A 23,832-nucleotide genomic window follows, 5' to 3' on the forward strand; every position below is an offset into this window, starting at 1 on the left:
TAAGGTTACTCATTTAAATCCGGTCATTGCATTTTCATAATTACATCGTTTGTTTTATTCCGTTATTTCGTGTTTGTTGTTTGTGTTAGGTGTAATGTCTGTCTTATGTTAGTTGTAGTGTTAGTTAGGAATAAATGCATGTCTTTTACACAACTTCAGCCTCCGTCATTGAGTACTCACACTAAGTTCCTGCCTCTGTGCGATCTTGCTACACGCTCTGAACCTCAAACTCGCCTGAAACATCGCGAGACTCTCTCTCATCGGCCGTGAGGGGAGCTTCGCTACCAATCGTTTACATTACCTGATGATGCAGCTCGCTGGACGAGCCTTCTAACCTAGGTTATAAGTGATATTGGTAATTAGTCAATCCTGTTTAAGTCTCACATTAACAGACTTACGGGGATACTTCAATTGAGTTTGGAGGAGCCGACCATTCGGCATAACAATTGGTTAATGATCAGCATTAAATAATACTTACAGTTTTTTTAAATTGTTTTGGTACTATTTTCATAAGTAAAGTGTGCATTATCAAATCTCTTAGTACAAAACTTGTAACTGATCACATTTGTAACACCACTAGTCATTCTTTCAAATCTGATGTCATGATTTCATTGTATTTGCACATATTTTCATTCCACTTAATCATTGTTTCAGAACACATGATCATTGTGATATATATATTGAGAACATTTGCTTTAATCACCCAAACAAAACAGTAAGATCTTTTTTCAACTTAGTACTTTTACCAATCATTTCATTCAGGAGCAAATTCATTTCAAATTGTCCTTGGTGCTGAATGAGTGTAACTGAACTGTAAAAATTTACACAGCAAATATTACACTTATGTTCAGGAAAAAAATAAACAAATATATATATAAATTTTCATCAACATCACAGTGGATGTCTTCGTTGTTCAGGCACCGTGGGAAAAATCTCCTGGCATGACGAATCCAGGCTTGACATTGCTCAGCAGTTATATCACCACAAGCTTCACCCATGGCTTGAAGGAGGGAGACATGCTCATGGGGATGGCGATCATACACCTTCCACCTCCATGTAGAGAAGAATTCCTCAATTGGGTTGAGGAAAGGGGAATATGGTGGAAGATAGAGGGTCATGAAGCGAGGATGTGTTTGAAACCATTCCCGAACCTGCTGTGCATGGTGGAAGCTGACAATGTCCCACACAACAACATAGATGATGTCTTCTCCCTGACAGGCCTGCTCAAGCTCATTTTGAAAATCCATGGACATAATGAATGATTCATTGATTAAACATTAAGATCAGTTGAATGAAATGACAGACAAATGTATTAAACTGAATAATAAGAGATCAGAAATTTGGTAGTGATAACATTATGAAAGGTAGTTACTGTGAACGAAACATTTATTTAGATGAAACACTTATTTTGTGTAGTGAAAAGGATATTTTGTGATGTGTATTGTACTAACACAATTGAAAATATGCTGAAATGTTTGAAAAAAGTGCACTTTTGATGATCTGTTGTGATATAAGTACTAAGAGTTTTGAAAATGTACCAATTGCTTGTGAAAACTGCGCCAAACCAATTAAAAAAAACTGTAATTAAACTTTAATTAATTTCAAACATATTGGTGGAGAATAAATTACCTGAGCTAATAATTCCTACACATGTTTCTAGGATGAGAAAATGCCAACTGTACAATTATTTGTTTATTCTGTGTTGATGTGTAAAGTCATTTTTGGTTAGTTTGTAGTCAATTAAAATGCTTCCAATCATGACACAATACATTCTCATGTCTGCTTGTGCTTATGAACCCATTTGATGCCTTCAGCCAATCAGATTCAACTGCCGCCATCAAGACCAAGTCCTTCAACTTGACAGGAGCTATCAAAAGAAAAATAGCATCCCAGGGGATTTTCTGCAAGGGTTTTGCCTTAGTGAGAAAGAAACTCAAGATAATATAAAGAAATGCTGCTATATTCTGACTAAGCAGTAATGTTCATTTGGACTCGATTTCTCACAGTTACAAATATGGATCGTTAACCAACAAACTTCTTATTAAACATCTAAATAAATAGTTCCAGTACTAAAACATATCACCTTATGTAGCCACCACTTTTTGCATGGCACAAAAATATTTAAACTTTTTTTTTGTGTTTATTTTTACTAAACACTAAATGGAAAAATATGTATAATTACATCATTTACATACATATTTTTTGTATGTTTTATGTAAGGGTTAATGCATGACCATATGTAACCTGTTTATACCACAGTCACTATTCGTTTGGCAAACACGTTTGTACCTAAAGACATCATTTTAATTTTTACAAGCTGAAAATTCATTTATTAGTAGAAATACATTCTTCATGCAATGACAGTAAAAGACATTCTATTATATTTCACATTTCTGTTTACCTTTTGTTTATTTAAAATCGTGTTCTACATTTGTAATGTTAGTTAGAATTAAATATTATAATCACACCTCTACTACAGTGATTCACCTGTGTGGTTATAGAAAATTAATCGAACAGATTTGAGAATTCAACAGTGCTGTATTACGGAATATACACACATATTTTAAATGTAATATACATGTATACGTACACCTCACTTAAATATTGACTGACATGTCCCAGTATGCTTTATATTGCTAAGAGGGCCAGTGTGATGTGTCTAACACTTTGAGCAGCAAATGGCTCTGATGCCCTGGAGAGTGCCTGCAGAGGCAGTGGACCCCTTCTCCATCCCATCATTCCATCTTCCTGCTATGGAGTGATGAGAGCCATCAAAGCTGGGGCAGAGCAGAGGCTCCAGTAAGGCGGAGGCAAAGTACGGGCTGAAGAAAACGCTCCAGATGTGTGGGGCGAACAGCTGGGAGTGTTTATAGCACAGTCCTGTTACGCGCGGATGAAAGAAGAGGCCTCCAATTACAGCTGACTCCTATTATGTCTTGCTGTCATTTGAAAAGGGGCGCTGGAATATTAAAACTGCAGTGGTGTGTGGGGGCCTCCTACGTGCTTCTCAGGAAATCATTATGGGATGGTGAAATGTAGGAAGTGGTGGAAAATGCGTGGGATGAACTGGAAGGTAGAAAGCTTTCATCCGACCTTAAGTGCAGAGGAACAAAGTTAAAGCAGTAAAATATGTAATATAGGCATGTTTACCCTACCCTACAATCATACATTCAGAGGATAGTTTTGTTCATAAATACAAAGCATTTGAAACAATAATTTCTGTTATTTTCAGATTTAAAAAATGAATAAAATGAAAATAATAAATGAATTAAATAAATAAATAAAAAGTTGACCAGGATTTGTTTATGCAGAATATAATCTCACTGATTGGCTTTATTTCAAACAAGAAAAACACTCAGTTTAGACATGACACCATTTTAACTTTATTTTGGGGGGAAAAAAACCATCTTGGATGACCCAGTATGGCACAGAACGTTTTATATTACAAAAGGAAAGGCTACAAATCTTTTTTTTTTTTTTTTACAAATTTTTACTAATATGACCATTTTCAAAAAAATAAAACTTTGAAGCAAACTCTCCCTGTACTATGAGAGCACAGCTCTGGACAAAGTCACCGTACAGGATCCCTGAGCAGACACAGGGAGAGAGACCTCTCCTTTCCTCCCAGTTTGCTCTTGTTCTGAATATCAGCCACCCTGGGGCTGCATTTGCAATGGCTAACATCTGGCCACTGGCGACATGGTGCCAATACTGTCACCATGGTAACCATGGCCACCAAAGACCCATGACCACGCTTGTTAGCTTGGTTTGCTGAGAATGACCAGGAAAGCATTAAGGGTTTCCTTAAAAGGGGTTTCCTGACTAATCTCTAGCAAAACTAGGCATGAAAAACAAAATCTACTACTAGGTTTTTAAGAAAAGAACCTATAGAATTGAGTCCCTAAATATGACGTGGCCCAAATTCCCATTCTTCTGTGAATCCCAAAAGGTGTAATAGCTGGCTAACATACACAAATACAGCACAAGATAAAGGAGTTTCTCTTCCGCTGGCCAAAAGCAGAGCAAAACTTCAACACAATTTTTAAATCTCATTTTGGGACTGCTAGATTTTTTTTTAAACATAGGCACTCAGAGTGGGGTGTGTCTGATGGAAAGCCAATCATTTTAGGCTGTAACAGTTGAACACATTAACTAGATAACGACTGGGTATCCTGCAAAGAAAATGCTTATTTCATCATTATTAATTGCAACACCTCCTTTGTTTCTCCACCTCAAAAAATTTAAATACTAAAGGGCAAAAGCATGCTTACAAGCCAAGATTACACGCTGCAATAAGTTAAGACAATGTTTCCAAATAAGACTAATAGCTTCACAGAGACCTGTGTGTAATCCAGTCAGGACAATGAAAAAGTCAAAGTTTTCCTGGGAGAAATACGGACAAGTACTCAAATGAGGAATGAGAAACTAATGAGTGGACTGCAAGGTGGATATGCAAAGTCATTATTCCAGGAAGGTGGGTGTGTAAACCCCCCACCCCAAGTGTTCTATACACTGTGCTATGAATAGACACTAACACTACAAGAAAAATAATGATGACAGAGATTCTCGTCCAAAAATGACTGATTGCGACTGTGATAAGGTTGTGCTTCTGTACAGGTTTTTGGTTTTCTTTTTAATTCAATGCTGTCACACCTGATATCTGTTTACCAGAAAGATGGAATAAAAACAGGGGTGAGATGAGTGACCACTTTTCGTGCACTATGGCTTTTCCAAATATCAGAGAGGAAGCTTGGAGGCAGCAGCCCTATCTCTACCACAAGATGCATTAGCAAACAGAACCATGAGCTGCTACAGTAATAGGGCCTGTTCTTCTGTGAGGGCAAGAGTCACTCTAACTGACATGAATTCTCAGTTCCAGCTCTCTGTGGCTGCACTGATACCACAACTCATCTGCGCCCAAAGAGCAGAGCCCAAGTTCAGAACTGAAACCAGGCTGACTTAAATAGCTAGTGGAGTCAACTGAACCCTAAACACAAAACAAGTAGCAAATTTCCACATATGGCCACGAGTTCTTGTATTTGAACTAATGCTGAAGTAACTATTCGGTTGAACAGCATCCAAACCTGTTAGAATCTTATAGACCTGGATCATGTCCCCCCTCAGTCTCCTTTGCTTGAGGCTGAACAGATTTAGCTCAAATAACCTTTCCTCGTATGACATTCCTCTAAGACCAGGAATCATTCTTGTGGCCCTACGCTGCACCTTTTCTAAGGCCGCTATGTCCTTTTTAAGATATGGTGACCAAACCTGCACACAATATTCTAGGTGAGGTCTCACCAAGGAATTGTATAATCTTAGCATTACCTCCCTTGACTTAAACTCCACACACCTGGAGATATACCCCAACATCCTATTGGCCTTTTTATTGCTTCCCCGCACTGGCGAGAATGAGACATGGAAGCATCAACATGCACACCAAGGTCTTTCTCATAATCAGCTACCTTTATTTCAGTAGGTCCCATAAAATACCTGTACTTTATATTTCTGCTCCCTACATGGAGTACCTTACATTTGTCTATGTTAAATTTCATCTGCCAGGTGTCAGCCCAGTCACTAATTAAATTAAGATCCCGCTGTAGCTGCTGAGCCGCTAGTTCAGTATGTGCTACACCACCCACCTTGGTGTCATCTGCAAATTTCACCAGTTTACTGTATATATTGGTGTCTAGGGTGACCACCTAATCCATGTCAGGAGGGACACTATGAGCTACAACAGGATTTGTAAACTACCATTTCACCCATTTCAATTAAAAGGACCAGGATTTCACTTAAGCACTGGGTTCTTGCCGTATGCTGATTGGTCAGTCTCCTATAATCATGCATATGTGTCAGTAATGTTAATGCGAAACAGCTGGATGAGTCTTTCAATCTAGGAACTAACCAAACATTTTAGCAGAGCACAGAACCCTTTCAGCTTTAAAGTAGTTCGTAAAAGATGAAGTAGCTCATAGTGTCCCTCCTGACATGGATTAGTTGGTCACCCTATTGGTGTCTATATCATTTATGTAAATTAGGAACAAAAGTGGTCCTAAAATTGAACCCTGCGGTACCCCACTATGAACGCAGGCCCACTGTGACATTGAGCCTCTTATAACTACTCGCTGCTTCCTATCCGTTAACCAGTTATCAATCCAGGTCGCTACAGTTCCTAAAATACCTGTCGCTTTGAGTTTAAGTGAGAGCCTCTTGTGGTGGAACAACATCAAAAGCCTTTTGGAAATCTAAGTAGATGACATCATAGGCCTTCTTATCATCAACTTCCTGAGTAGCTTCCTCAAAAAACTCCAACAGATTTGTTAAACAGGATCTACCTCTCCTAAATCCATGCTGGCTATCCCTCAAAATGTTATTTGAGTCCAGGCGATCTACCATTTTCTCTTTGATTATAGCCTCCATAACTTTACCAGTTATACAAGTTAGACTGATTGGCCTATAGTTTGACAAATTACTTCTATCCCCTTTTTTGAAAATGGGTGTTATGTTGGCATGCTTCCAATCAGAAGGTACCACACCTTCAGATAAGGATTTTTGAAACAGTAATGTTAAGGGTCGGCAAATAATATCCCTCATCTCTTTTAACACTATAGGTAAGATGCCATCAGGGCCCTGTGATTTATTTATTTTGAGCTTAGCTAGGCTTTGCAAAACATCTGCTTCAGTTATATATATATATATTAGTTATAGACGATGTTGGATTAGTAATAAGAACTGGTAAGTTACTAGTGCCCTCAACAGTGAATACCCGTGCAAAACTATCATTGAACTCATTTACTATGTCAATGTCGTTTTCAATTATAAGACCCTTACTATCCTGCAGATTAGTAATTTCAGCTTTTAGAGCTCTTTTAGAGTTAAAATACTGGAAGAAACTTTTAACGTCATCCTTAGCCTCCAATGCGATCTTCCTTTCGACATTCCTTTTAGCTCGTCTAATGTCATTTTTTAATTCAGCCTGTAGATTTAGATACTCTTGCTTTATTATGTCATTATCAGTTAAGTTCTCCCCAAGCTAGCTCGATGGGCCGAATGGCCTCCTCTCGTTTGTATAGTTCTTATGTTCTTATGTTATTTTCCATCTCTGGAACAAAGCCCTTTTCCTCCTTACTTTATACTTTATTTCCCTATTAAACCACCTAGGTTGCAATTTCCTAGATTTATTCTTGCTGGAAACAGGTATGAAGTCCTCTTGCACTTGCAATAATGTGCTTTTAAAAAATTCCCATGCCTCTTCAACAGTTTTGTTATTTAACTCCATGCAGTTCACAGTTTCTAGTTTTAATCTCATACAATTGAAGTTAGCCTTCCTAACATTATATATTTTTGATTTGGACTTTGCTCTTCGGGCACTAAACTTAACCTCAAATTTAACCATGTTATGATCGCTACCATGAGAATTAGCATCAGAATTTAAATGTAGTTCCAAAAAATCCATATCTAGTTTACTGCAGAACTTCATGTACATGTCAGTGGCCTTCTTCAGGTTCACTCTCTGGACTTTTGGAGAGAAGGGGGGAAAGACAATGTCCAAGATGTGTTTCCTTATGACCGGCGACTTCTGAAGAAGCAGTTGTTCCAGGAACAATAGATCCATGTGCATGTCTCCACCATCAAAGGGTCAATAGTTTATCACCAGCATGTCCAACTCCCCTCCAGTCAAGTGTCAGGGGTCAGGGGCCTTGAGGCCTTGAGGCCCTGCCTCTCCATGATGTTCCACAGCTTGCGCAGGTTGGACTGCGTGATGATGTCATCTGGTTTGAGCTCCAAGGCTCGGAGGTAATTGGCCTCAGCCTCCTGTAGTTTCCCATTGAGATGCAGTATAGCACCGAGGTTCATCAAGGCTGCAGGATGCTAGAAGAGAGGTAAATGCCAGACAGAGCCTTAAAACCTGACACTTTCATTTCATATAGTCCCAGTCAATCCACACTGTACAGCTCGAAATGTTATCATTCATGGTAGTAATAATTAGGAGCGATTTGTAAATGATCTATTTCAAAGATACAACAAAAGCCCCCCTACATGTTAACTTATTAAGCTGTTAAATAATATGCTAGAAAAAGCATAAACACAGAAAAAGCATAGACACAAACACCATACTCAAGGACAAGCATTGATATAGTCACTTTTAACTGCTGTTATAAAACAAAAATCTACTGTTCCCCATTTTCCACACATCTGATTTGTGATTCCCATCATATGCAGTTCAGATTGGGTTACATTTTACAGTAAAGGGAAAGGCTGGAAAGATGGACGCATTGACCACAGTGTTATTTTTGTTGCCTTTTGGAGTTACTTGGGTTGCCTTTTGAGTTACAGAGTCTGTCATTTAATGACTGAATACTGGTTGACAGCATGGTGGATTATACATACCAAAGGTTTCTCCTTCACCTCATATTTGCTGCCCATGTCATTGGTTTATTTAAAGAAGAATGCAATTCCTTCCTTGGGTGGAGTTAGGAAAAATCAGAATGTCCCAACGAGATTACACAAGCATATCTGGGCTATAAAATTAGCATGAACCAGTCTTATAAAGGTAGAGATCCTGGTTATTTTTTAGGTCAATATCTATTTAAAACATTGAACTAAAAAACTGCAGGGTTTTAGCACCATTTCATCAGTTATGGGCCATAGATTCAAAGTGTAATCATCTACAAATGCACCCCATGCTGGTGGCTCCTTAACTATTTATCAGACCAAGTTTAATCTCACCATGACAATTCAATTCCATACAGAACCCTAGAGGTTTGTCAGCAGGGGGTAATACAGTACATGCTTGTTTCTCTATACCCTTGATGATGAGGCCACTACCTGCACACTCATAGGGTTGTACAGGACCCTGTTAATGACTGCTTTCAACTGCCAACCATCACAGTGAAAGCTCACCCTTGGCGTTATGAAATTGAGAACTATCCACAGTTTGCACAGGCTCAAAGAACGCCATCACTGGTCCATTTGGGACTGGGGTGTAAAGCTGGCCAAGTTCATTCTTTCCTGCTCCAGATCTAACTTAATAGACTAAGCGAAACAGACATTGCATCGATGCTGTTTAACCCTCTGGACTCTAGGTGTAGGGAACACATTTTCACTGACTGGGGCATGGTCACACATTTCAAAACTTAATTCAAGGCAAATAAATTATTTCTTATATATTTGTTTTGGCATTAAACTCATCTTTATCTTAGTGTATGTTGTAAATATGTCAGATTTATGTTAAGTTTGTAATTTGACATCAAAATGCAGTTTGGAACAATTGCAGACACATTATAAAAGTACATAGTAAGCAATGCTGGCAGTTTGTTTTGATCCCAGATATCTGATCAGCAAAGCCTTGGCTACATAAATGGTGTAGTTGCAACATTCAGTTGGATAAATGAATAAGAAAAAACGAACTCATGTCACTATTTCTGGCTCCTTTCATCGAATATGTAGCGAATTTCATGTGTATGAATGAGCCATTGACACCTGGCCACGTCCCTCCCCCCCTTTTATGGTGCTGATGGGGATGTATCTGGATCACGTGCATATTTAGCTGGGGGGAGGGTGAGTGGGGGATCTCTGCCGAGTGCTGTGTGAGCCCGCGCACAAACAGAACACGGAGGGAAAGAGCGAACAAGAAGTGAAACTTATCATCTCGTTTGTGCCTTTTTCAGTGGATTTTTCAGCTACTGTACCAAATCTTGTCTATATTCAGTTTGTGGGTAATCTATAATTTTCTTCCTCAACTTCTAAAAGTTTGATATAAGGGGGCAGGACGTTTGTTTAAGGGGGCGTTGCCCCCTCTTGCCCCATCGTAGAGCCGGCCCCGGGCAGTGGTTGGGGTGACCCCCCCAGAGGGAGTCACCTGGGAAGTCAGGGTAATCCCCGAGGGGTCCCATTCGAGCTCCTCCTCTATTTCCACCAGGTGAGTAGGAGCGATGGTTCGTCTGTTGGGGACCTCCTCAAGGACAGCAGTCAGGGACATGGGAGTAGGGTCCAGAGTAAGAATCTCAGGGGACGACGCAGGAACGTCAGGGGACGGAGCAGGAATGGGTGGAACAGGAACCTCAGGAGACAGTAGGAATCACAGGAACGGGCAGAGCAGGAACCACCGGCGCAGGAACCGCGGGGGGCGGAGCATCAACCGCTGGAGCAGGAACCACCAGGGGCAGAGCATCAACCGCCGGTGCAGGAACTGCTGGGGATGGAGCTTCTCCTACCAAGGGAGCCTGTGCCGTCCTCAATAGGAGCAGCTTCTTTAGGGTAGTCTCTGCTTTCTCCAGCACCTGTGGGGGTGAATCCGGGCAGCCCCTGGGGAATCACTCACCACTGGTTCATCTATTACCCGCCAGTAGAGACCCTCGAGAGTAAAGAGGCATCTAGCTATGGTCTCGGATGCAGGTGAAGCAGCGGGCAGACGAGCCTCAGGTGTAGATGAAGCAGCGGGCAGACGAGACTCAGGCTCAGACAAAGAACCGGCAGACGAGCCTCAGACGCAGACAAAGCAGCGGGCAGACGAGCCTCAGGCGCAGACGAAGCAGTGGCAGATGAGCCTCAGGCACAGACGAAGCAGTGGGCAGACGAGCCTCAAGCTTCTTCTTCGGAGAAGCAGCAGCAGTGACTTCAGGCATGAACACCGCCGGATTCAGGATAGGAAGGGGTTCCCTCAGACACCTGGCAGGGGAAGCCACGGAGATTGAAACCGTCCGTAAGAAGACCTCCGGCTTGTCTTCTTGCTTTTCCGCTTCTTTTTCCCCCTGGAGGATAGAGGCAGAGCCGGGGGCACATCGGGCGTGTCCGCTGGTGGATGACTAGGTAGTCCGCTGTTTCGGGTTACCTGCTGCAGCATGGCCTCCGCTACTCCGTTCCTCAGCAGTCATATGTTTTCGCATACCTCATCGGCTAGGTGCACGTCTTCCGGCAGGGACATCCCCTTGAGGATATCCTGGCTTCGTCGAGCTAACGCTCGAGCTGCAGGATCCTCCTGGACCTCAGGCAGGGTTAGCCAGTAGATCACCTCATCTCCCATGTCGAGGTACTCCTTCTCGGTGAGGCACAGTGATTCTTTGGGGAGCCCTGTCATTCTGTTGTAACCAAATCGCAGCAGGTTTACCTGCGTAAAGTGTCACAAATCCACCTGCGCCAAATGCAGGGATGATGGTCACTGGGTCAGCAAACGCTGCAAACACAGACTTTGAAACAGACAGACTGTGTGGGAGAGTAACCACTGAGACAAAAGGCAGAAAGATGATGAAGTGATGAACCTGGACCTGAGGGACAGATAAAAATGTTTTTTTTCCAATTTTTGTTATTTTTACATGAACAGCCAGAGGAGAGAACATGCAAAGCTGGAGAGATCACACAAAAACAAAATTCACTTTTGGTTTTATAATTCATTGATGGCCAATCAAAATCATTATTTCCTTCTATATGTGTATGAGTATGGAAGTAAATTAATGACAAAAGTCATTGATGAAAAAAAACACGTTGAATTACACTTATCGAATAAAAACGCATTACATTAATGACGCTTAATGGGAGGGGAATAGGGAGGTGGAGGTAGTCCAGCATAGACAAACAGCCATCCGTTCCTGCAGCAAATCCGCGCTGTACAAGGACCTGCTCGTTAACGCTGGGGGTGTCAAGCGGCGAAGGCGTGGGATGGGGGTAGGGTGTCCTTGTGGTTGGGGGAGAGGAATGCAAGAGAGTCTCGCTGCCTTGTTCTTCAGGGGGAGTTGTTGAGCTCAGCAGAGGCCTTGGCCAAGGCCCGTGCTGATTAGGGGGTAGCCAAAAGAAGATAGAATAGGGTTGTTTGGGTTTTTGTGCGAGAAGCTGTAATTTCGCAGCTCCTCTAATGTCTACGCTGGTCCCCGCCATCTAAAATCCTGTGCAAAGCCTTGAGCTCCTCCGTGATGTTATCCAATCTGCGGTCCATAGTCACGGTGATGTAATCAAATCTACGGTCATTTGACACTGTGATGTTATCCAGTTTGCGATCTATAGCCATAGTCTGAGCGCCAACAGCTCTGCCAAGACCGTCAATCAATTTGGCCAGCCTAGTGGGGCTTTGAGCGGCTGTCACCGTTTTCTTCAATTTCCGATAAACCAGGGTGATGCCTAAATCCAATCAGCATAAGACCCGTTATCAAGGTTCCGAATAGGTAGATATCTTCGATGTTCTCCACGGAAAGAGCTGCCAGACACACGACCCTCCACTTCTCCCATCCGTCCATCGTGTAGCCAGCTGCGTACGTTCCTGCAGGACAGTCAGGTTCCCCCGAACCTGCGCTCCTCTGCGAGAAGATGGTGTCAATTGCATTGAGAGACCAGTTGATGCAGCACGTCTCTAAAATAAAATTTTACGTTACGTGAAATTTAAAAATAATCTTATTAGACCTACTTTGAATGACAAAACGAATTTATTTGATTACCAATATTTACTTTATAGGCTTTTATACTTTAATTTACTTTATAGACTTGATATGCTACAACCATATAAAACTTGCACGCGTTTTGCTCTGGCTTCCGCTTGTTCGCGTAGCACACTCATGTTTCTGAGAAAAGTGATTCCAAAGTGAATCTTTACTCACTGAAACAGTTTCACCACATTGTTGTTCTTGCTGTACATTCTTGTCATCTATACGTTTGATAAGAATAGTACACTTGTATGATTTATCAGTTTCCTTTGTGAAATACTTTGCGAATTCCATCTCGGCCAATTTGTGTAACAGTCTTGATAATTGTACAGATGAATTCTGGGTAGATTTGGGCACGCCTCAGAATTGTAGTGTGAGCGGTATCGGAGCGAAATTGGAGCGAGACAAAGCGACCGCTCCAGCCTTAATTAGAAAACCCGCTCCGCGCTCTGACCAAATTCCGCCCGCTCACATGCTCTGGTCACTATATGGGATGTAATGCACAGGTAAGGTGCGGCACCGCTTTCCATTGTGTCGTGTTCCACTGTTACAGGGAACTGTGAACCTAGCCTAAAGCCCCCCATACATTTACAGATACACTGGCGATTTTTCGGCCGTTCAACGAGTCATCACGCGTCAAACGCCTGAAAAATCATCTATTGTGTTCTCAGCTCCGTCAGCTCCCCTTCGCAATGCGCTAGTGAAGGGGGCCGAAGGAGGCGAGAACACAGATCTCCCTACCTGTCTCCAGCAGAGGCTCGTTCTGCTGATCAGCTGGCCGGTGAGTGACACAATGCACTAAACTTCCGGCTGGCTGACAGAGGAGACAGCCACTGCAGCAGACAGAGGCATCACATTACTTTGGATGGGGGCGGTGGTTGAGATTTTCGGCAAGCTGGATCTGCCCGTCCATGTGGACACCCTCAATCTGCGGCCGCCAATCAATTGCCGCGATTGTACACGCACATCGGTCGGTGGCAAAATCCTTGTTTTCATTGTGTTTGTCTTTAATCTGGCATTATAGTAGAGTGTTGGCTTCCTAGCCAGTAGTTCTGTGGTGAAATGACATGTATGTTGCCTTCCTTTCTTTCAATGGATGTAGAAAATACATTAGCATAGTATATACTAATATACTCCCTGGCAGGGGAGATACCATGATCACGAAGGTGGTTCACCCAGGGTGAGGCCCAGCCATTGCACTGCGGCTGTGCTGACTCCTGCGAATTCCCCAAATGTGGGAATCTCGACTGCATAATTTCTGGTAGTGGGGGACTGCGTTCGCGCTCTCCCCTGATTATCGAGGAGCCCCCGCCTGCCACTGTTTATCCGGGAGCTTGAAGTGGAGAGGGTGAGCAGCTTTAAATACCTGGGCATCTACATCTGTGAGGACCTCACCTGGACACTGAACACCACACAGCTGGTCAAGAAAGCTCAACAGCGGCTGTATTTCCTGAGGAGGCTGAGGAAGTTTGGCATGTCACGCAAGATCCTCAGCAATTTCTACAGCTGCATTGTGGAGAGCACACTGACCAGCTGTATCACCGCATGGTATGGCAGCACAACTGCTATGGACCGCAAACGCCTGCAGAGAGTGATAACAACTGCGGAGAAGATCATTAGGACTCCACTGCCCTCTTTGCAGAGCATTTACCATGGCAGAGCACTGAGGAGAGCTGCCTCCATCCTCAAAGACCCGACACACCCACAACACGGACTGTTCACACTCCTGCCCTCGGGACGAAGGTTCAGAAGTGTGAAATCTAGAACATCCCGGCTACACAACTCTTTCTTCCCCACTACAATCAGACTCCTAAATAGACGACCTACCTCATTTACATAACAGATCACTTTGCATATCATGACCTACCTCATTTGCCCAACAGGTCACTTTGCACTTTAAGCTCTTTTTGCACTATTTTTCTCAAGTATGCTCTTTTGTACTTGTAATTTAATTTAACCTGGCATTTGTGAGTGGACAGCAAAGTAAGAATTTCATTGTACTGAGAAATACTACTTTTCTGTACATATGATAATAAACGCTTTGAATCTTGAATCTTGAATCTACATACAGAGGAGTCGGAGTCGGGGAGTCGGAGTCGGAGTCGGAAGATTTAGAAACTGAGGAGTCGGAGTCGGAGCATTTATCTACCGACTCCACAGCCCTGATTTTCACTCTATTTTTTAGAAATAAAACAGACTTGTGTTTCCATATATTTTGTGAATGTGTCATATTTTGTATAGATATGGCGGGCTTTTGTGAAGGTTTCCATGTCACACACATAGGTTTGGGCTACCTTAGATTTGAGCTAAATAAATGCAAATGTGTCAGGGTTCACAGATGATTAGTGTGTTTGCACAATAAAAACAGGAGGACAATGGAGCTGAAGGCCTGCGCAAATCTGCGCTGGCTTAGTAGTTGTAGGTATTTTTCACCAGAGAATAAAAATATCAGTAATAATCAGTCACAAGAACGTTGAAAGCTCTTCAACTTTTGCCCACCAACATGCATGAGTCTGAGGGAGGGATTACCTGCCTCCAAAAAGAGAAGAGATACAGGCTCGAGCAGGGCTGTCAAAGACCACCGGCCAGAGTAATTAGCACAATGGAGGGAAAAACTGGAGAAGAGAAGGCAAAATTTCCATATGACTGGCTGGAGGCTAGTAGCTCTGGGAGGGCTCACACTAAAGATCACCGCCATTCCACTAGATCATAATATACCCTAACAAGGCCACTACAGACCCGGGTTTACATGTGTGCCCAAGGGTGCACAGCACCCCCAGATTAATAATGTGCATCCTCAGGTGGAAGTCAATCAGTCCATGACTGCAACATGGTTACAGGTATTGTGCTCTTTCCCTAATATCAGATGCATGCTTAGTGATTTTGTTCTGAAGCCTACAGTGGGCCTCAATGTCCACACACTCTACCCTCTCTGTTTTCCTCACTTCGTCGAGCACCTCTGTCCACTTACCAATATGCCAATAAGGTACAGAGGGCAGTAACTTTCCAGAGAAAATTAAATCAGCAAATAAATCAGGCAGCACTGAGTCGGCTTAGAGTCCTCATAAAGGCCTGCCAGGCTCATCATGTACATAAGAGGCTGCATTTGTCATAGAGGTCGAGGCCAAAGTAAACTCTGGCGTGATGACAGTAGGCCCCTCACATAATCCACATACTGCTGCATTCGTGATTCCACTGTGTCTGGCCCTATAGTAATTCAATTCTGAGAGATTAAATATAGTGTTCATTTAACACGAATGAAAGAGGAAAATGTTTCACTATGTGACAGTAAAACTGCTGTGCGCACCTTAAAAGGAGGCCAACATCCTGGAGCAGTCTTTCTCTAACGTTTATTGTATTTCTCAAACTGTGCAGGGGGGAGAAAACCAATATAGAAATAAAAAGCTCAAATATACTCTGTAATAAGCATACAGCTGTGTGACAAATGTGATTCTGTATTTAGCAAGCTCCAAGCAATTTCATTTATAGTCAAATATAATCTGTCCAAATCATGTCCAAAATACACTGTAGTTTAACTATACTGTAGATTATACTTTATAAAACTGTACTTACTCACTTCATAATAGTCAAGTAAGCAAGTCTGCCTGGGAGCATTTGTACGGAATTTATTCTGGAAAAGGTACCCAGTAAATCATTTATAAGTATTTTCGACGGAAACTGGCTTTCTCGTTGTATTAGACACTCTCTATTGTAAGGTTTTGGGAGTGGCCAATGACAGATCTCGCTCATGAGAGTTTCACTTACACAAAACAGTGGGCCAATGACAGATCTCGCTCATGGGAGTTTCACTTACACAAAAATGTTCTGAGGACAGATGGAGAAATGATTGGTTCAGGAAGATAACCAATCAGATTGTAAAGGAGGTGGGTCCAAGCAACTAGAAGAGGAGGGACAAACCAATTAGATGTCTTACAATCTGATTAGTTATCTCTCTGAACCAATCATTTTTCATTCTGACCTCAGAATATTTTTGTGTAAGTTGTAGGATCACACATGCACATATCACAGGGCCTAAATTCCAGGTGGCCTGAGACAAGGCCGAGCCTGGTACGAGAGGCACCAAAGGGGGGTTACACACATAAACACACACACACAGATAACAAGGGAGGCCAGCACTCCAACTTTTATTGCCCAAAGATTTAGGGACCTACAGACAAGCAGAGTGGACCTAATGGACAGGGGTCCCTCGACTTGGCACACAACCCCCTCCCCATACATTCTGCCTTACATATCACTCACCCAACAGACGAAATTTCATTTAAGTTTGGCTTTTGTATACCCTGTATATTGATTTACTCACGACTACTAGTCTCAATATACAGATAGGTTATGTTTGTATGTGTCCTTAGACAATCTTAGTGTTTTGTGTGCCACCCTTATAACCATGTTCACGGAGTATCACCTATTTTACCCCTTTGCACTTGAACACATATAAAATTAAATGAATAGATAGGTATAGCTACCATTGTATATATGTTCTCATGGTATACCAGAAGAATCTGGAAAGTGAGAGTAACCAATGTATCCTAACTTTTAAAGAGTCTTCTTTGTTAAAAACCCCCCCTTCTCTTCCAACATTCCTTTGTGGTCCTTATCTGATCTTGGTGGACCGTCACCAAGTTTCTTTGTTCTAACATGCTATATTGAAAAGAACTTAATTAAGGTGTACATTATCCATTTTGGAGAAGATCAATTAGAATAAGCCACACCAACCAAGATATGTTGTGTCCAGATGTGCAACTTATATTGATATTACCACAAACTAATGGCCACGCCTATCTATAGATAAGATGTGCTGTTTGTAATATAAATATTTGATGTAATGTCTACACAAAGTGTAACATCTGTTGAGGTGCAACCCAAAACACCTGTATCCTATACTGATGTGAATCAGTCACATAGATAAAATAATTAATTGTTTAATCAATTAATACAGATGGTATGAGGTATGTACCTGTGAAGCTGGTATGGCATGTTTGGTGTCAAACTGATTGTTAATCACCCCTGATTCCAAATCTGGTCAGTGATTACCATAAAAGTGGATGCATCAAAAGTTATAACAGCTTAATGAAAATCATCAGTAAAGGGAGAATCAGTCGGGCCATAAATCCCAAAAGGACTGATACAGACCCCCTTCCGAAAGCCCGCCAAATGGATGGCCAGCCATTGGGCCAGGAGTCGAATTCTTGGTCATCCCTATTCATGAACTTTAGACCATAAAAACCTGGACCTCAGAACAAAGGGCAGAGAACAACCATCAGCCCGAGGAAAGACCATCAGCCCGGGAGAAGAGAAGCCCACAAGAAGCCCTCCGGTGAAGGCCCAGCTGAACAGAGTACAGCACCCAAGACAAAGCTTCACCAGGAGAGAGAATCCAAGGGGGCTCCACTCCACTGCTCCAAACGCCGCACCTTCCTGAGTGCCATCAGCTCAGCAGCTCTGCCATCAACTGCCAAGACCCCCCCCCCCACCACTCTTCAACCAAGTAAACCAACTTCCTTTCATTCTAACAACTTAAGCTGTTCTGTTAACCTGCTATAAGACTTTAGGGTCGTGTTTCCACAAACTGTGCTTGCTTTGCAGAACAGTATTTCCCATTTAAGGTTACTCATTTAAATCCGGTCATTGCTTTTTCATAATTACATCGTTTGTTTTATTCCGTTATTTTGTGTTTGTTGTTTGTGTTAGGTGTAATGTCTGTCTTATGTTAGTTGTAGTGTTAGCTAGGAATAAATGCATGTCTTTTACACAACTTTAGCCTCCGTCATTGAGTGTTCCACAACTAAGTCCCTGCCTCTGTGCGATCTTGCTACACGCTCTGAACCTCAAACTCGCCTGAAACATCGCGAGACTCTCTCTCATCGGCCGTGAGGGGAGCTTCGCTACCAATCGTTTACATTACCTGGTGATGCAGCTCGCTGGACGAGCCTTCTAACCCAGTTACTAAGCGATACTGGTAATTAGTGAATCCCATTTAAGTCTCACATTAATAGACTAAACCATCACCTGACTGGTTTAGATCTGTGGACTCCGCCATCTCTAAATTCCTTTGGAAAGATAAACCACCGCGTATTAGCTTAAAAACGCTGCAAAGGACCAAGGACAAAGGAGGACTAGATCTGCCTAACTTTCACCACTACTTCTTAGCCAACAGGCTTCAAAACATCTCAGGATGGCTAAAACATACCCTCTTAGATGAACCTTGGCTAGACGTAGAACAGGCTCTATGCAATAACATAGAGATTTCGGATCTACCATTCATTAGCTCAAACATTAAACGACATGAATGCTTCAAAAGCATCAGTATCAGCTCTTCTCTGACAGCATGGTGGGAGTTTCTTAAAATGACTGAGTCTTCATTAATCCCATGCAAACGTACTCCCATCTGGAACAACCCTGACATACTACTAAACAATAATATGATAAATTTCCCGGATTGGAGTTGTAAAGGTATTAAATACTTGGAACATATATTCGAAGAAATAGACTTTATCCCCTTTGACTTATTAGTTAAAAGACATGGGATTAACAAGAATAGATTTTTAGAATATCAACAAGTTAAATCTATAGTAAAAAGGAAATTCAAGTCTAATCAAATCAAATTACAAATACCACCAAGGGTGGCAGAATTCCTTAATCTCAAAACCCCTAAATTACTGTCTAAAATATACAGGACACTTTCCAAAATGGATGATTCAATATCCCTTCCTATTGCAAAATGGGAGGCAGATTTATCAATCAGCTGGAACCACAATTTCTGGTCTAAGACATGCTTAAAAACCTTTGAACTGATTAGAAGTCCCAATTTACAATTAATACAATACAAAATCCTGCATAGAGTGCACTATACAGGGCATCGGATGTTCAGGATGGGTTTTACATCTTCTAACAACTGCTCACACTGTCAAGGGGATACACCTGACAATTACATCCATGCTCTTTGGTTCTGTCCACTTGTTCAGATGTTTTGGCGCAGGATTTGTGAGGACTTATCAAAGTGTCTGAAATGTACCATTCCAGCCTCTCCTTCAGTCTGCTTGTTGGGTGACTTAGATGGTGTCACTACCGAGATTAACACAACCCACATGGCTTTCACCACTTTATGCATTGCTAAGAAGACTGTCCTCATGAACTGGAAAAATAAAAATAACTTTAATATCAACCAATATAGAGAGAGTTTGCTGGACCATATTAGTCTTGATACAGCTTCTGCCGCCACATTAGACCAATCTCTCTGGGCTCCTTTGATCAGCTCCATCACCTAGTGGCGGTGGGGGGTCGCAGGTTTGTCCCGCTTCGGTCTTTGTTGTTGGTGTGGGGGGGGCCTATAGGCTTGGGGTGTCTGGGGGTTCCCTGGGGGGGTTCGGCGCTGGGACTGCGGCCCTGGCCTGGATGGGGCTTTGGTGGCTCTTGGGTGGCGTCTTTCTGGCGCTGCTGGGGTAGCCTGTGCCGGCGGACGTAGGGTGCCAGCCTGGCGGCCTTGCTGCTCCTGGGTGGGTCCGGGGCGGGCTTGGGGTTCTGGGGGCGCTCTGCCTCCGGGCTGGGGTTCCGGCTGGGCTGGGGGGGCTTGGGTCCTGGTGGGTGGGTCGCCGGGGTGTGGGCTGGCGCGTGCACTGGGGCCCGGCCCCGGCGCGGGGACCTTCGCCGCATTGGAGGGGCTGGGGGCCTCTTTACCTGGTGGGGAGGTTGTTACCATCTGCCCGCAGGTGGTCCCTGCCTTAGGGGTATCCACTCTGCGGGGTTGGGGGGGAATCCAATAGAGTAGGAGAATGGACCCAACCTGGGTGTCTATTGTCTTATGTAGTCTGGGAGTTGACTGAATGGTGGGGTGGGTGTAGTTTTTCCCTCTGTGGTGGGGTCTGGTTGGCTGCCCCGGGCTCTGTGGTGCCCGGTGGTGCCGCTGCTCTGGGCCCCCGGACTGGATGGGCCTCGGCTCTCCCGCCCTGGGTGGATTTCGGGGAACGGGGGTGCTTATGGGGGTCAGCGGGGGGGCTGGTTCCAGAGGGGGGGTACTTTGCCCCCCCCCAATCCTTTCCTCCCCATCCCTAAATGCTTCCCTCCTCCCGCTCCGTCACCCCAACAAACATATAGGGCTTTGAGGTGTAGGTGCGTCGCTGGGATGCAGGGGAGGTATTCCTCCTCTGTCCCCCCGTGACCACCTGTGTCTCAGTCACACATCACAACTTAGACACTCTCATTACTTACTCTCTCATGACACATACATTTAGGGCCTTGGGGGTGGGCACAAGGAATGGCGTCCAGAGGGCGGTCTGTTCATTCAGCCATACCTCTGGTGCCAGTGCCCACTTCTCAATTTTAAGTTGCACATAGACATTGAGGGTTCTGGGGAGGGGCCAAGCTGACACCAGCTGCTGATTGGCAGAGGGTGGTTAGCACCATGCCCTTCCCCTGTTTTAAAGCACTTTAGAACAACACGCACCAACACCACATATGAGCGGGCGGAGGGAAGCATGGGGTCTTTTCACACCCCCGTTCTCTGTTCACCATCTGGGGCCGGGGGCTGGGAGGAGCTGGCCGTCCGGTCGGGGTCTGGGCTGGTGGGCTTCTCGGCTGCTGTGGGGTCCGGGGTGGTCTTCTTGTCCCCATGCCAGAGGAAAAAAGGGATCCATCTCCGAGGTCTGGTGGCGGATTGCCCCTCTGGGGGCGGTGGTGCCTAGATCTCGGAGTATAGAGTATATATGGGGAGTGTGAATGTGTGTACGGCGTTCATTTCTGTGTCTTCATGTTGGGCGAATGGGTGAATATTTGTTTATGTGTGCATGAGGGTGGGAACGTATGCTTGTGTATGTGTACGCCTGTTTGTCTATACGTATGTGTCAGGTTGGGTCTTAGACTCCACCTGAAATAACATCTCGCCACGGCCCCCTGGGGCTCCTGTGATGTGGCTGCCGGATGGCCCCCCTCCGGAGCGCTCCTCTGCCCTTTTCTGGGTGGGGGCTGCAATTGTCCCTGCGGTGGTCCTCCTGGGGTTCCCATGCCCTGGGGGGCCTCTGGATATCTGGGGCCCGGGTCTCCTCCGTGTCGACTTCATGTCCTGGGTGGGCGGGGCTGTGGCTCCCCACACACACTACTAGACAATTACATGGAGAAACCTTAGGAACACCAGCCCGCTGACACACAGGTGTACACACAGGTGCTCACGGACACATGCTCACGGACACACACTGTCTTGATCGGCTGTTGTTTCTGGGCATGGGTTGTAAGGCTGGTTGTGTGTGCTGTTCAACAACATTTAACGTTTGATGGTCGTTGTGATTAGTACAGATGTTGTATGTTGTCTTTCTCTTTTCAACAGACATGGAAGCAGATTATCTGTTTTGTTTTTTTCTTGTTCTTTTGTTTTTTTTCTGTTTTCTTTCCATTCCTCTCTCTCCCTCTCTCTCTCTTCCCTCCTTCTCCTTTGCCCCCCCCTCCCTCTCCTTCTTTTGAGGAAGTAAATAAAAATATAAAATAAAATTTAAAAAAATAAAATAAATAATAATAAAAAAATAATATTAATAAAATAAATTAATAAATAAATAAATAGATACAGATAAAGTAGTCCCCCGCAGAGGGGGGGTGGAGGAGGGAATATATAAAAAAAAAAAAACATTAACACACTCACAGGGATACTGCAATTGAGTTTGGAGGAGCCGACCATTCGGCATAACAATTGATTAATAATCAGCATTAAATAATAATTAATTAAACTTTAATTAATTCAAACATATTGCTGGAGATATTAAAAATTACCTGAGCTAATAATTCCTACAAAGTGAAACTCCCACAAGCACAGATTTTCCTGCCCCAGAGAGTGTGGATCAAGGTACAGTGATCAACCAATCAGTGAAAATAATGCCTCAACAAGGAATGGCTTCCAGAGCAACGGAGGTCATTTGCTCTTGATAAACATACTGTGTAGGTGTGGGGAGACGAACCAGGAGGATGAGACCAAGCAGGGACAACAGACATAACTCCACCCTACAGCAGCATCTTAGCTGAGGACAGTGGGCCAGCTGGGTGGATGTTGGAGGCATTTCCCCATTGACAGCCCCATCTTAGTGTCTCTGCTGGTTTCTAGTGAAGGTACAATTGGAAAGCCTTCCATATTAGAAAGGGCTTCCTAAGGCAAAAGGACACGGTCCCCGTGCTCAGAGGTACCCTAGTCTGCACAAGTCCATTACAGCACATGCTCATCACAAGATATCCTAAAAGCAGAATCATCTGCACCACTAACCCCACAGGAAAGATGCACGATCAATATACTCATCCTGAATTAAAACTTAACATGGTAAAGCAGCAAACACACAGCTCACATTTAGAAAGCACAACAGTATCGCCATCAGCGAAGAAGGATTTAATTTCATCGATGGCTGGATATTACCTTCACTTAGCCGGTGTACCAAATCCTACTAACAACTTGTGATGAATACCAATTATACATGTACCTGACGAATTGGAATAGAAACATAAAAACATTCTTCAGGGTGTGTTTTGAAAGCCAATATATTGGGCAGTGAGGGAAAACATTACACTATATATTTCTATATAAACTTTCCTATAATCTTAGCAGCAACATTTGAATAGGAGTGAAAAGAAAAGTAAATAAATGGCTAAATAAACAGGGACTTTTTTCTGAAGCCAAGACTGACACCTCAGTGACCCCATATTTGTATTTCACAGTCCTTGTGAAATTAACCTGCAATTGGTGGTCTATTCATTTCAAAGTCACCATCCATCCAGAGTACATTTCTTTATTCTAAAATCTTCTTTAAAGTTTTCCAGGCTAAACCCTTCATGGTCAAGTTTTTGACTCTTTAAGCAAGCTTTGATATTTCAACATATTCCTCATTAAAAGAAATGTGAAAATCTTATCTGCAGACCTTTTATTAAAGCCATTTCACTAGTGACAGGTCAATGCCATACCAAATACGTACTTACACTGGGTTTCAGGCTCGCAGCTAGACAGTAATACTCCTCTGCTTCTTTATTGAGACTTGCTTGTCTGTAAAAGAGAAGAATAAAGTAAATTGCATTTAATAAATTTATGTTATGAAACACACGTTCTGCATGTCTGGCTTTCATAAAGTTGGTAAGTTACAAACAAAAGACAGCCTTCAGAACAGACAGGGGCTGTATTTATTTCCTGGGTCATGACCTTTGACCCAAGGTGGCATGTCAGAATCACCCTAGCCATTTCTCAGGAGAACATCGCCTGTCAAGCTATTCTGTGATTTTCATAGCTGCCTGAAAAAGTGGGAGGAATGGGAGGAAGCAAAGGACAAAAACAACTAATGTTCACATGCCCTGTTAGGCTCTGAGATGCACTAGCAAACACAGCAAAACATTGTGGAAGTGTTCAAAGACACATTTCTCACAGTAAAAATAATGTAGCACCAGC

At 43.3% G+C, this 23,832-nt stretch overlaps 1 protein-coding gene and 1 non-coding gene across 2 annotated transcripts in view; one reads left to right on the top strand and one right to left on the bottom strand.

Annotated features, from left to right (window-relative positions):
- Positions 1-3,298: 3,298 nt before the first annotated feature.
- The window catches only part of LOC140586891 (protein O-mannosyl-transferase TMTC2-like), a gene marked incomplete at its 5' end in the record, with an annotated part of 40,310 nt that continues 19,776 nt past the window's right edge, over positions 3,299-23,832 (bottom strand). Inside the window, 2 exons of the mRNA XM_072708380.1 lie at positions 3,299-7,869; positions 23,373-23,436. Of these exons, the coding sequence (XP_072564481.1) occupies positions 7,675-7,869; positions 23,373-23,436 (259 nt within the window). The remainder of the gene's footprint in view (positions 7,870-23,372; positions 23,437-23,832) is intronic.
- Positions 13,541-13,703, top strand: LOC140586892 (U1 spliceosomal RNA). The gene has a single exon (XR_011988684.1). It is a non-coding gene; the product is annotated as a U1 spliceosomal RNA (small nuclear RNA).

Source organism: Paramormyrops kingsleyae, unplaced genomic scaffold (assembly GCF_048594095.1).
Source record: "Paramormyrops kingsleyae isolate MSU_618 unplaced genomic scaffold, PKINGS_0.4 ups81, whole genome shotgun sequence".
In the NCBI taxonomy this organism is placed as follows: domain Eukaryota; kingdom Metazoa; phylum Chordata; class Actinopteri; order Osteoglossiformes; family Mormyridae; genus Paramormyrops; species Paramormyrops kingsleyae.